At 39.5% G+C, this 13,791-nt stretch overlaps 1 protein-coding gene across 4 annotated transcripts in view; it reads right to left on the bottom strand.

Moving 5' to 3' along the window:
- LOC119415247 (rho GTPase-activating protein 12) overlaps positions 1-13,791 on the bottom strand; it is a 65,067-nt gene that overhangs the window by 15,466 nt on the left and 35,810 nt on the right. For 2 of the 4 annotated variants that reach the window (XM_037682413.1, XM_037682416.1), the window contains exons 2-3: positions 4,754-4,996; positions 793-999 (exon numbers count right to left, since the gene is read on the bottom strand). In XM_037682413.1, coding sequence (XP_037538341.1) covers positions 793-999; positions 4,754-4,996 — 450 coding nt within the window. The remainder of the gene's footprint in view (positions 1-792; positions 1,000-4,753; positions 4,997-13,791) is intronic. The other 2 variants (XM_037682414.1, XM_037682415.1) reach the window with 1 other exon arrangement.

Here is a 13,791-nt window from a genome sequence, read left to right as displayed (position 1 = left end):
AAAAAAAATACCAGCTAAAAGTATAAAAGTAGTAAAACCCTTGTTAAGTCAAAAAGTAGCAAAATGCTAACATTAAAAAGTTAAAAGCTAAAAGTAACAAATGAGTAAATAAAAGGTAAAAGCAGCAAAAATAAGTAAACACCTAGTTACAAAGTAAATGTAGCAAAAGACTAGCTAAAAGCTAAATGTAACAATAGAAGCTAGAAGCTGAACGCAACAAAAGTATACTGTATCTTTCAGACTATAAGGGACACTGGATTATAAGGCTCTCTATCAATTTTTGAGAAAATTAAAGGATTTTAAGTGCGCCTTATGATCCGAAAAATAAGCAGCAAAAGAATAGCTAAAATTAACAAAAACATAGCTATGGGCTAAAGTAGCAAAAGGCTAGCTAAAAGCAGCAGAAAGAGATAAAAACAGAGCTTCAAGCTGATTACAAAAGATGCTTTTGAAGAAAATGACGACATCTCAAAATATTTTATGGGGAAAATATTTGCAGATAAAGTTGAATATTCTGAAAAGAAACCGAAGGTCAGCGCGTCAGTCTCCTGAATGAGCCAAACATTTTGATATAATGGCTGAAATAGCACAGAGTTTGCAGAAATAGAGTGCAGAAAACAACTTGAACTAAATCAGTGCGATCATGTGGCCCTGAACTGCCAAAGTGGAGTAAATTAAGCGTGAGAGTCGTGCATTGCAAGAGAAAATTCACCATAAATCAAACTGCTCCCCCACCCCAGGCCCAAACCCCCCCAGTAAAGACAGAGCGGAGCGGCTCGGTGCAGTCAGTACCTTCTCGTTTGTATAGTCGCTGATGTACAGCGTGTGGCCGAACTCGTCCATCTCCTCTGACCAGCCACGCAGCGGCGACCCATACCGACTGTCTGATTGGCTAGAGTAGGTACTGAAGCAGGCGTCCTCTGAAGACAGAGGCTGGAGGAGACCGTTGGAGAGCGACAGGAAGGGAAGGAAGGACGGCGAGAGCGACAGAGGAGTGGTCTACCACCAGCGTAAAGAAAGAGAAAACAGGATGTTTCACACAGGAGGTACTACAAGACAGAAAACAGTCCAACGCATGAAAATCAGTGCAATATTTGAAAAAGAATTAAAAAATGCCCACCACCAGCTTGATCAAGCACAGAGAAGCAGAGGAGCCACCAGAAAGCAGAATATGAGCCCCATAATTTTGACTGATTTTTAAAACATGGCTGTAAATGTAAAGGAGACTCCTGCCTGACACAGACTGGCTGAAGGGAAGGATCTGGGCCTGTAGGTGGCAGTGTGGTGCAGCGGTTTACTGAAGCCGAGCCTCCGAGATGTCACCCTGAAGATGCACACCTGTGCAGCAGTTGATCCTAATAACTGTAAATCACAGCTGATCCGCTGCAGTCTCATTAAAACCCCACCTGAGAAACCTGACAACTGCAAAGAGCTGCTTCTGGTTTACTTTTTATTTTACTCATTTAAAGTTTATCCAAGAGCAAATTACTCTGCTGCGGGAAAAATAAACAATTTTTATTCTCTCCAATTTTATTTTTTTTTGTCTGATAAAACAAATCTCTCAAAACTATTTGTTAGTAATTTAACTCTGTCTGTACATACAGAACTTTTAGTTAATAAGTATTTAACATTACAAGTACTTTTACCCATACTCAACTGGAAAACAAATAATTTTGTCACTTGTCGTGATAAATACACTAAAATGAAGTTTAAATTAAAATGAACCAGGACACGTTTGACTGTGATGTGACGTTTCTAGGAATTACTGACCCAAACCTGTTCACCATTTATTAATGGCTGTCGCCACGAATGGCAGACAATCATGTAAATTTGTGTCTGCATGTTCACCTGACTGTTTATAAGCAAATTATCTCATGATATTCTGAACAGATTTTCAGAAACTAAATATTGGATTAGGATCTACATCTGGTGGAGTCAACCTGATACAAGATGGCCACCACGGCTAATCAGCCTTTCAGTCAATTTGACAGGTTTTGAAATGAAATTAGATGTGGTAGTAACAATTATCAATACTGTTGATAAATTGGTACCAAGTACAAATAGATCACATAAGATATTTGTTAAAAACTTTGCAGCTGATGTGCATTTCTTCAGAAGATACTTTGATTTTAGAAGTGAGGCTTTCAGGTTATTTTATGAAAGAAATATTGTTTGAACTAAAATAAACTTCACATTTAAGCTTTACTTTGGAGAGCAAGTTCAAATCAAATATATATTTGTGCCACAAACCTGATGTCTGAATCTGGACCATGTGTTTATTGTGCTCACGCTTAAAAATGTTCTGTCTTTTTTTAAATACTTAACATAATCTTTCTTTTTTTTTTTTTTAGCAAAACTGTTCTTAAAACAGTGATATAATATAATACATTTAGACACGAGAGGAGATCTGTGCCCCCTAGTTTAAATGAAATTCCAATTTTCTATCATTCGTGTCTTTTGAAGACTAAACTTTAATTTAAATTAACTTATAAGTCGACTTTTTCCACAGATTCTCAGCTCAGACTGACTGGAGTTTCCCTCCTCCAACTTCTGAGCACTTTCAGATGAGAGGCGATTCCATCTGTACGGGGCGGAGAGGTGATGCGTCATGCGCTGATAAAGGTAACCATGGCAACTGAAATCATTAAACCCACCTGTAGATATGACAGCTGATGTACAGCTTCACTGAGCCTCACTTTTTATCACAGCCCCAAACACTCGCCTCAACCTTTACATCTGATTAAATGTTAATGTGAAGGCTGAAGAGCTCAGAACATTTACTTTCCCTTCACAGAAACAACATGTCACATGACTGGACAACAAAATAAACAAAAACAAGCAGATGTTGCTTATAAGGAGAGGAACAGATCGTTATCACCTGGTGTCAAACGTGAAGCGTTAATGTTTGTACACCAGCCTGTGTGTGTGTTCACTCGTCTGTACGATTAGTAAAATATCCCATGAACTGCTAAAAAGATCTGAAGAAAACTTGCAAGATGGTAATCACTGGGTTGACGTCCAATACTGTTTTTGGAGTCAGCGCGGTTCAAGATGGCTGCTTCAGCAAAGTGATCTTAGCAAACACGATGTTTAAAATGTTGCCATTAGCTTTTGGAGTCGACTCCGTTTGATTTAATCCCATTCAAGATGGCGTCCACAGCTGATGGTTGTTATCCTACACACAACTTCCCATTTTGTTTATTTACTGCATCTATTTTTTCAGCTGGCTAACTTCCTGCTGCAACCACAGACCACCGAGCTACCACAGCCCTCTGGGTGGAGCAGAGTCCAGGGATTTGAACCGGCGACTTCCAATCACAGGCTCGTCATTTCTGACCTCTGCTCCTCCTCCTCACAACTTGTAAAAATTTAGTGAATTTTAAAGAAACTGAGTTAAAACTTGGTGTGGTAGTAGCTATAAGTCCATCCATCCATTATCTTTTACCCGCTTCTTCCTTTTCGAGTCATGGGGGTCACTGGTACCCATATCCAGGAGTCACTGTGGGAGGGGCGGGGGACATCCTGGGCAGGTCTCCAGTCCATCACAGGGACACATAGACGAGACAAACAACCAGTCACTCTCTCACCTAGGGACAATTTAGAGTTACCAATCAGCCTAACATGCATGTTTTTGGTCTGTGGGAGGAAACTGGAGTACCCAGAGAAAACCCATGCAGAAAGCCCCCCAGCCAGGGTTTGAACCAGCAACCTGCTTGCTGAGAGGTGGCAACTCTACCAACTGCACCACGTAAACATCATATTTCAAGTGCTTAAACCCCAAAAGAGATATCGCACGAGTTGAGCACTGTACTATTTTTAAGGTTTGAACAAAATGGCTGTTTTTCAGAATATGGTCATTTTAGTTTAAAACTCGGGCAGAAAAGGCGTCAGGCGATAGGCATTCCTTAAAAAAAAAGCTAGGTCTTCAAGTACCGTATTTTCCGCCGTACACGTCGCACGTCGAATATGTCTAATGAAGTGGAAAAATCCATTAATATGTCGCATCTATTACGAATCACCAATGACAACCCGGAAACGTGGGTCAGTGCTGTGCCAAAAATCGACTGGCTGCCAAATGGCGGACGCAGGAGCGTGCACGGGAGGACTTAAACAAGAATTTAACAACACTTAAAAACAACTGTTTGCTCAAAATTATAGTAAAGGTGTTTCTCAGTTTAACTTTTACTTAATAAATGCACTTCAATGGTCAAATCAGCTGCAATTCAACGGGGCGGTGCAGCGAAATGAAGCTGATTTGACGGTTGCTCCAAGTGAGCTGGACGAAGGTGGCAGGCTATGGCAAGCAGACTGTCATTAATAGCCACTTTTACCTATTATGTGACAACAGCATGCCATACCACTCGAGTGCCATCTAGTGGCTGAAAATGGTAGTGTCCAATATCTTCAATGTCAGAATGAATGAAAATGGTCATATCTCTGACAAAAATTGGTTTAGAAATATGGGAAAAAATACATAAATACGTTGCTTAGGCATGTTAGCATGCAAATTATGCAAAAACTGCGACTTCTAGGGCGAAAAATACGGTACAGATACTTTTAAATAGCTTAACAGATGACATTATCCAAATTATGTGTTTGTGACTATTTGATCATTTTTAAGGGACTTCATTGTTTGTAAATTTCACACGAAATGTCTCTAATTATGACAAGGATTTTCCCCCAGACACTGTTTTTTAGTTTTTGCTGGCATCGGTTCGTTTCCCGTGTTCTGTGAATATCCTCAGATGTTTACCTCAGAGTTTTCACCAGAGCTGTGCCCATTTTCTCTGGAGCTGCCAGTGCTGGCGTCCCTGGTTCGGGGGGGCTTCCAGGTCCTCTCCTGTGTTGAGCGGTTGTAGTAGTAGTGTCGACCGCCGAGGTCTTTGTAGGTCTCCCAGTCATCATTTATGAAGAGGGGAGGACCGGATGGCAGAGGTGGCAGGGCTTTCTGGGAAATCTTCAGCTCCTGGAGGTTGGTGTAGACTAAAGGATCTATCTGTGGAAAAAAAAAGATGCAAGAAATCACCAGATGCAGATAAAGCCCTATACCTAGTTTTTTTTTGTCACAGAGTTCAAACCAAAGCTGAACCCCACACTGTAAACACCACCTTTCAAGTGAGCTGCACACGGAGTCAACAACCTAATCTTCTAGTGTGTTTACGGCTTATTTTACACTCAGCTGCACAGGAGCACAAAGGAAAGAACAGGAGGATCATGAGGGAAATAATAAGGTGTATTTCATACTGACACAGCTGCTGTCAGCCACAGAGGAGCACATCACCGAATAAACTCAGGAGGAGGAGGCTACTGTCGTTATTTACCGGGGATGGTGATGAACAGACCGGAGTCGGGTAGAAATTAAGTAGAACTTGAGGTTCACACAAAGCATTGAGGCAGTTCCACCTTTTTGTTGTTGGGGGGGGGGGGGGGGGACTAAGAAAACTTGGATAAATTTAGTTAATTTACTTCATTATTCCCCTCTGTCGGTAGGTGAAAGTGAACAATAATGGTTTAGCTCATGCCTCTGTGTGTGCAATAGGTGCGATGCTAGTATAATATCTCATTGCACATCTAGAACTGATCACCTTTTGGTAATTCAAGATGGCCACTACAGCTAAAAAAACCTAGAAATCACAAACTCGGAATTAAGTCTGGCCAAAATTTCCACTGTAAACAAAGACGGATTTCTATATAGATAACAGAGTATCGCTTTAACCTTAGATTGCAAAACATTAACATGATAAGAAAAAGACAGAGCACCATCAATACAAAGTCCCAAATATTAATAAACTGTTACTTCTTCTATAATATCATCATTTACACCTGTGAAGTCTACCGAGGTGGGTATGGTTCCTCCTCCATGACCAAACCACATAAATTTAGTTTTCTTGGCATTTAAGGACAAATGTAAGTCAGAAAAGGCCTGGGACTTCACAATCTCATCTGGACTACAACCAAAAGCATATAAAATCGTGTCATTGGCATATAAATGGATGGAGACCTCACTAACAGAATGCAAGATATTATTTATAAATATGGAGAAAAAAAGTTGGACCAAGAATGGAGCCTTGGGGTACACCTGACATAACTGGAAGAAACTGTAATGTATGAGAGTCAAAGTCTCTGGCATGAAAGATGACGGGTGACATTCATTTAAGGAATGCTAGACCTTTAATTATATATTAGCTTGTTTAACAAAAGCTCAATAAATAATGAATTAAAGTTAAAAAAGACTAACTAAACAACTACTGTCCACAGTTGAAATTCAGCCTGCATGCTGCCTGTAACACCGCAGCATCCTTCTACGCCCACATGAACGAGTGCTGGAGTCAATGAACTGCTCCTCATGATTATTTCATGTTGACATTACACGGCCTGGCTGCAGAGCTACAGGGTCGAGGGAATCATAAATAATGCCGCAGCCCGGAGGCTTGCTAACACTGGCCCTGTGATGTTTTTATTGCACGGGGATCAATAAGGATGAAATATGCAGGAGCCGAACAAACAGCTGGAGGTTCCCAAGAGAATGAAATAGGCGCCAGATTAAACGAACTCCGAGAACTGTTCAACCCGGCTTCATATTATACACACGACATAACTTACAGCCCGTTACGATGAAAACAAAACTAAAAAACGTTACCTCTGGTCGTGAGAGACAAATAAACACTGCAGCATCTACATGGTTTGAGATGGCTCGCAAAAACCTTCTTAAACGTGCGACTACCATGGTTCTTGATCATGATTTGGACTTCAAGTGAAGTTCTGTGCAGCGCGTCGTGAAACCTTTGTGATGATATAGAATTACTGCATGAGCATGTGGTATGGATCTGTCAAAAGGGACGTTCTTGTGGCCCACTTTAGGGTTGGCCACGACACCAAGTTCTCTGTCCAAGGCTGAAATAAGAATAAACTTTAGTTCCTCTAGTTCCTTTAGTTCCTAGTTTTAGTTTGGGTCAGAAACAAGACGCTTTCTGTTGAATAAAATCATCACTAATGTCTCCACTGTCAGGTCGGCTCATAAAAAATGCACAATGATATTTCATCAACATACCAGCAGCAGTAAATTGTCAAACATCTGGTCCTGGACATCTGGTGTGAACAGACCGAACATCTGAAGCAGCACCGAGGACATGAAGAGGTTGACCTCAGCCTACGAGAGAGCTGCTCTCTTTGATCGAACACAGCACTTTAAGTAAAGGTCGTTAGACACGTGTCATCAGCGACTCTGTGATAAAGAGCATTTCTGCTCATTTTAAGGAAACTTTTGGTTTTTGTTTTAATAAACAAGAACCACTGCACAGATTTGAAACTCTCACAAAATCTAACAAGGTTGAGTCAGCTCCTCTGGACGGATTCGTCTTTGTCGAAATGTTTCATCAGAGTCAGAGTCAGAGTCAGAGTTTCTTTATTGTCATTCGCACCTCATGTGGTACATGTGGTGGAGCGAAATTATGTACACAGGGTCCCAGTTACATCCAACAATAAAATGTATAAGAAAAACAGTAATAACATCTAAGATATGAACTAAGAAAAACATCAACTAAATATACACTAAGCACTCATAACATAAAACATTGAACATCACCACAAACATGAACATGAGTCTGTGAGCAGATGTGCACGCTTGAACACATCAACATTGAAACAGATCAGCAGCAACATGAAACAGATCAGCAGCAACATGATATGGTTTTTCACAGTGATTATTCTAGTTAAGAGATTCATGAGTCTAACAGCCTCAGGGTAGAAGCTGTTCCTCAATCTAGTGGTTCTACACTTAATGCTCCTTAACCTCCTTCCTGAGGGGAGTGGGGCAAAAAGTGTGTGTGCTGGGTGGGTGGGGTCCTTCATGATGCAGGTGGCCCTCTTCCTGCATCTGGAGGTGTAGATATCTGTGATGGTGGGGAGACTGATTCCAACAGATTTCTGTGCAGCCTTCACCACTCTCTGCAGAGAGTGTTGCCAGTTGACAATATTTTCTAAAAACATCAGAGTATTAATTAAACATGCAGTCATTCGATGTAAAAAAAAAACGCTAATTTGTTTGATTAGTAGAATTTAATGAGTTTGTCTTACTGAAGGTTAACAAGCAAACACTGTGGTGTGTTCATCATTTTTATTATTTTATGCTGTTTTTCACCCTGTAACAGGTGGCTTTGTTACTTTTTGAAAACTATCAATATCCACCACTGCAACAATGTTTTCTTGCAGAGGGGCAAATGCATTTTTATTCTATTTTAATCTATTCTAAATTATTAACCGTTTGCTACAAAGCAAACAAAGTGATGTAGAAGTTGTGACTTACTGGTTTCAAGGCATTACTGAGGAAGAACTTTAACAATCCGTTACCATTCTTCTGTTGGCATTGTTATACCACTTCTCTGGTTTTTTATTTTTTATTTTATTTTAAATTAGGGATGCACAATATTGGATTTTTGGCTGATATCCGATATACCAATATGTTGAAACTTATTTGGCTGATAACCGATGCCGATGCAGATATTTTATATATGTTCCTTTGTCAGAACATAGCATCTTATTTAGGCTTATTTGCTACAAAAATTGTGCAACAGCTGTAAGAGCTGGTGACATATATTCAGTAACAGCCATATGCATAACACTAACTTATATTAAATAAAGTGTTAAATGTTATTTATTAGCATTAGTCACCTGCGCTGCGGTCTCACTTGTGGAGGCTTGTTCCAGGTTCCAGTGTGGGATCCTCTGCACTCCTGTGCATGAAGGACAGACTTTTTAAGATCAAAGTTTTTGTCTATCCATTGTGCCGTAAGACTAATCATGCTAACAGGGCTAACATGACCTCCACATGTCTGTGATAAAACTCACCCCAGTGCTATCGGCTATTAGCTTCTCAACGACATCAGAAATGACGGCTTGTAACTCTGGTAACGTTAATTCAATTAAATTAAATTCAGTTTATTTATATAGCGCCAAATCGCAACAAAGTTGTCTCAGGACACTTTACAGGAACATTCACATAAAAGACAATTAGTAAAGTTCTCTATCTAAGGAATCCAGCAGACAAGTTGAATCTTGGCTTCGTTGCAGTCTCCCATCCTGAGCAAGCACAGTGGCAACAGTGGGAAGAAAAACAACCTTTTAAAAGGAAGAAACCTCCAGAAGAACCAGGCTCAGGACAAGAGGCCATCTGCTTTGACCGGCTGGTTGAGAGGACAGGAAGGAGAGACAGACGGACATAGAATGGTAGGTCCAGGTGTATCTGAAAGACGTTACGTCGGAAAAATATCTCCTACTGGGGACGATGTAGCGAGGCTCAACGCAGTCCATAAATCTTCGAAATCCGTCATCCTCACCAACAAAAAATAAAACTTCCACACCGTTGACATTTTGAATTTTCCTCTCAGCCGTGAGATCGGGTAGGCGCATGTGACGTCATCACGTTGTGCTGCCGCTGCAGGCAAGACCAGCGCCTTTTATATCGGTGGGTTATTTTAATGGAATGGCCGATGTCCGATATTGAATTTTAACGCTAATATCGGCCGATACCGATACCATGCCGATAATATTGTGCATCCCTATTTTAACTCGACTCATTTGCAGCACAAGAACAAGAGTTTTTGCAGTTTTAGGTGAATTATTAACCAAAATGTCAGAATTCCATAGTTTGAATTAGTCTTTTTATTAAAAAATTATGCTTTTATAACTATTTTTTTTTAAAGTACTGATAAAGTACTGCGCTGCTCCTCGGCTGTGGAACTGCCTTCATATCTGAGGGCCCCACGTAAAAAGGGTCGTAAAACCTTTCTTTTGACCCAGTTTTTAATTGATTGCGCTGTACTTTAAAAAAAAAAAAATTTTATTCACCCATAGTTCTTATTTGAGTATTTTATCTGCATTTTGTGCATTTGAAGTTTTCGATGTGTTCATTCTGAGGCGTTATCCTCCTGGTTGTTTTTCCTCTCGGTTGCTTTTATCCTGATGTTATCTGATGTTCAATCGTTGTAGCAATATGAGATTCACTGTGAATGTAAAGTGCATTATAAATAACAGTTATTATTATTATTATTAGTATTATTATTAAAAGCAAGGTATATTTTGATCAGACGAGATCGCTGGAGAGGGAATGACGCCATGTTTTTAGCCTAAATCAAGTCAGATTTTCTTGCCTGGACTAATATTTGTCCTGTTGCATGCTGGGTAACTGCTGCTTCCTGTTTCATGAGGTCACTCGGGGTTAAATGCCCTGCAGACTCGCACACTATTATCTCTGTATTGACTTTTTTTACGTTGTGGAGTCATTTCACCGGAGTTACTTACATAAGTGCCTCAGCTGCTTCACTGGTCTTTCTTTTTGTTTTGTCCTGCGGGGGTTTGTTTCAGTCTTTCTGTGGAGTTCAGACAACGACTGATGTCACCTCAGACCTGATTTAAACAGACACAAATCTTTAAAAGCCAACATTTGTTGAGGTTTGGAGCCAAAGCATTCAATCCTGTTGTGTTTGGTGGGTTTTGTTCCTACTCTTGTATTTTCCTCCGAGTGTTCTCATCTCTCTTATGCACCTATTCCTTCCCACAGATGTGTACTGGTGGACATTTAATGGAATATAGAAACTGCACAGCGAGCACATTCTGAACCATCCGTCAGAAGAGATGTTTTTGTGTTTACTTCCCATGCGGTGGAGTTTCTGTTTTGTGCAATTAAATCAGGAAGCATCTTGTTTGTTTTCCTTGTATACACCTGATGATTCAACCAGCTGACTTCCTGTTTCGATCAGGTGAGCTACCAGGCTGGTTTCACTGGTCACGTACATGTTTATGTAGCTCAGCTACTACTACTTCCTAATCTGTCTAACAATGAAATCAATAATCCAGAATTAATTAAAATTAGTTTTATCTTAATTTGTGAAGAAAGTTGCCTGTTTTTTGCTTTATTTTAAGCTAAAGAGATATAAATATATTGTCTTCCTGTTGTACATTCTTTGATATATGGACAGGCGTAATAATCAGAGATATTTAATGTTTATTAAGCGTATTCCTGAGCTGGTTTTAGCATGTTGACTGTATTTGTGTTCCACAAATATCGTAGTTGTTTTTAGCTACAGTGGAGTTGTTTCAGAGAAACAAATGTTTTTTTGTTTTTTTCCCACAAGTTATGCAACAGAGCAGCAGCCACACCGTGAACCTGTGAAGTACTGCAGTGTCACTTTATCCCAGTCGGAGGTTTTCTGCTCCGACTTGTCTGAACTTGACTGTGAATTGGTGTCGGTCAAACCTATTTAAAGAGTAGTGTTGCATCAAAGCGCTGTTCGCTTGTGTTGTTTTCGTGCGTGCGCTGGAATGCAGCGGAGCAGGTCGATCTGTTAAACAGAAAATGGGAGGAGAAAAGACACACAGAACCAACTTCCTTCTCTTCCTGCTGGATTCATTTAAGACCAGAGCCCGACCCATTTGGATATTTTGGCTATCGGCGATACTGATATTGTGAGGGAAAGGCTTATACTGATAACCGATATATCGGCTGAAAATTTTTGAGGCTTGTTCACCTTCAAGAATCTTAAGTAAACGGCTGCTTTTGAATCTGTTTTAACACTTGAAAGTCTTCCTAACGTGCGTTCGCATTTCTATCCTCCACTATTCACCATAAAATTATCACGTGTGTTACAAAAGTATAAAATAAACAAAGAAACACCTTCACCTGTTCATTGTTTAAACAGTCACGTACGGTGAAGGTCTCATTAGTATTCACCACAGCAGAGGTTGTTTTTTCTTTGCAGAGAAGTAAAGCGTTCAGAAAAATACATTTCATTGAGGACAACAAACATAAAGTTACTAACATCGATATATTTTCCCTCTACATTAGATTTATTGTTGTGGATAAAGTTTTACGAGACAATAACCGTCACCGTCTCGGATAGATTCTGGTAGTTCGTTCCATAACGGTTCCTCTTAACGGACGTCACCTTTCACCAATATTCTGCGCTCCGTCTCACCACGACCCAGTCCCCTCTAGTTTGAGATCTGGTTTTAAACTTCTGGATGCAAGAGTTTAAAGTTGGACAAGCAAGTCCATTGAAAACCTTTAAAACAAGACTAAGATCACTGAACACTCGGTACTTTTCAAAGTCCAAGGTCTTAATTTATTATAATGTTACAACAGTGGACATGAAAATGTTGTCTGTGTAAAATTTGGATTATCTTTTTAAAGACGGCCTTCAAAAAACTTTTAGGAACTTTGTTGTTCTGCCACCTAAAGGACGCTGCAGCTTTTACCTTTGGCTCACGTTATTTTCTTTGCTGAGAAAACAGAGAATTTTAATTATCCTCACACAACATGCATGCACTTAACTTTATTTAAACATAAGATCCTCTTGTTTTGTCACTGTATGACTTATGTCCATGAAGGATTGTGCATCACTCGCCACTTTTTATGCCCGAGATCTAAACTCAAACCAGCTAATGCTGAGAAAGAAGAGTTGTTGTCCTTTTGCTTTAAGCTTGGAAATGTCTGGATCCGTTAACACACGTGTTGAGGATGACTCTGTTACTACAACACCAACATTTAGATCAGTAAAGCCAATTTTGTGTTAAGGTTGATTATCTGTGACGGCCACCTTGAGCTGGGCTGACTCCAAAAGATCATACGTTATATATGTACAAATAAGGATTACTTTCTGAGAGTTTTGATTAAAATCCGTCCTCTGATTCGTAAGATATTTAGCTAACACTACAGTCTCGCACGCACACATGCACAGACATGAGCACAAACATTATTTCCTCTCGCCTTGGGCAGTACTCGCATCAAAAGAAAATGCATTTGTCCTTGCAAGCCAAAAAAACAAAAATTATCTAATTGAAGGCAAATGTAACTCCTATAGTCACTTGTTGCTCCGTGGGTTTGTGGTTTACGCGGCGCAAAGGAAAAGGTCCAAATGTGGGTTATGGGAGCTTTATTTCCAGTTGGCAGCCAAAAGGTTGGACACATTTCACAGGATCCATTGCTGACGCACCTGTTCTAGATCCTGCATTACTGCTCACCTCGTTACTCCACCTCCGACTGGTAAAAAAAAACATGAGCACGCACGTGCCTCTAAACCTCCCATTATATTTATACCTATAATGTACACACGCCCCAATCAAAAATAAATATATAAACTAAACAAATTACTAACCAACAAATTTATTGTAAACAAGTATAATTAAACAAAAATACTAATTTAAATCAAACCTAAAAATAAGCTAATTTGTAAACTAATAAACTAAATTCAAAGGCTTAACAAAAAATGACAAATGGCTCCTACTGTGTACTGTTTATCACATTTTCCTAATTCCTGAACATTTTGTTGATTACGCTCAGATTAAAGCGATCGACTACAATAGAAGATGAATAATAAAACACTGCAAGTATAATAAAACATTTTTAAAAAAACATGTCTTCTGTGTTGCACAGTTCAAGTCAAGTTTGTAATTCGCATCACATGTGATACATGAGGTGGAACAAAATTATGTAAACAGGGTCTCGGTTACATTCAACAATAGCAAAAATATAAAGTGTAAAAAGAAACAGTAAATAAGGATCTAATATATACATTAAAAAATACACTAAGATATACGCTAAATGAACAGCAAATCGTACGCTAAAAGATCTAAGGTATACACTAATCACTAATAATGTAAACAATACAGCGTAACAACAGCAGCCTGAACATGAGTCTGTGGTGAGCAGATGGGTATGAATGAATACAGCAGCATGAGATAATCAGCAGCATGAGATAATCAGCAGCATAGATAATCAGCAGCATGAGATAATCA

The sequence above is a fragment of the Nematolebias whitei genome, chromosome 9, assembly GCF_014905685.2.
Source record: "Nematolebias whitei isolate Nwh7 chromosome 9, NemWhi1, whole genome shotgun sequence".
Taxonomy (NCBI): Eukaryota; Metazoa; Chordata; class Actinopteri; order Cyprinodontiformes; family Rivulidae; genus Nematolebias; species Nematolebias whitei.
The sequence above is the reverse complement of the archived record's forward strand: the minus strand, read 5'-3'. Positions and strand labels throughout refer to the sequence as shown.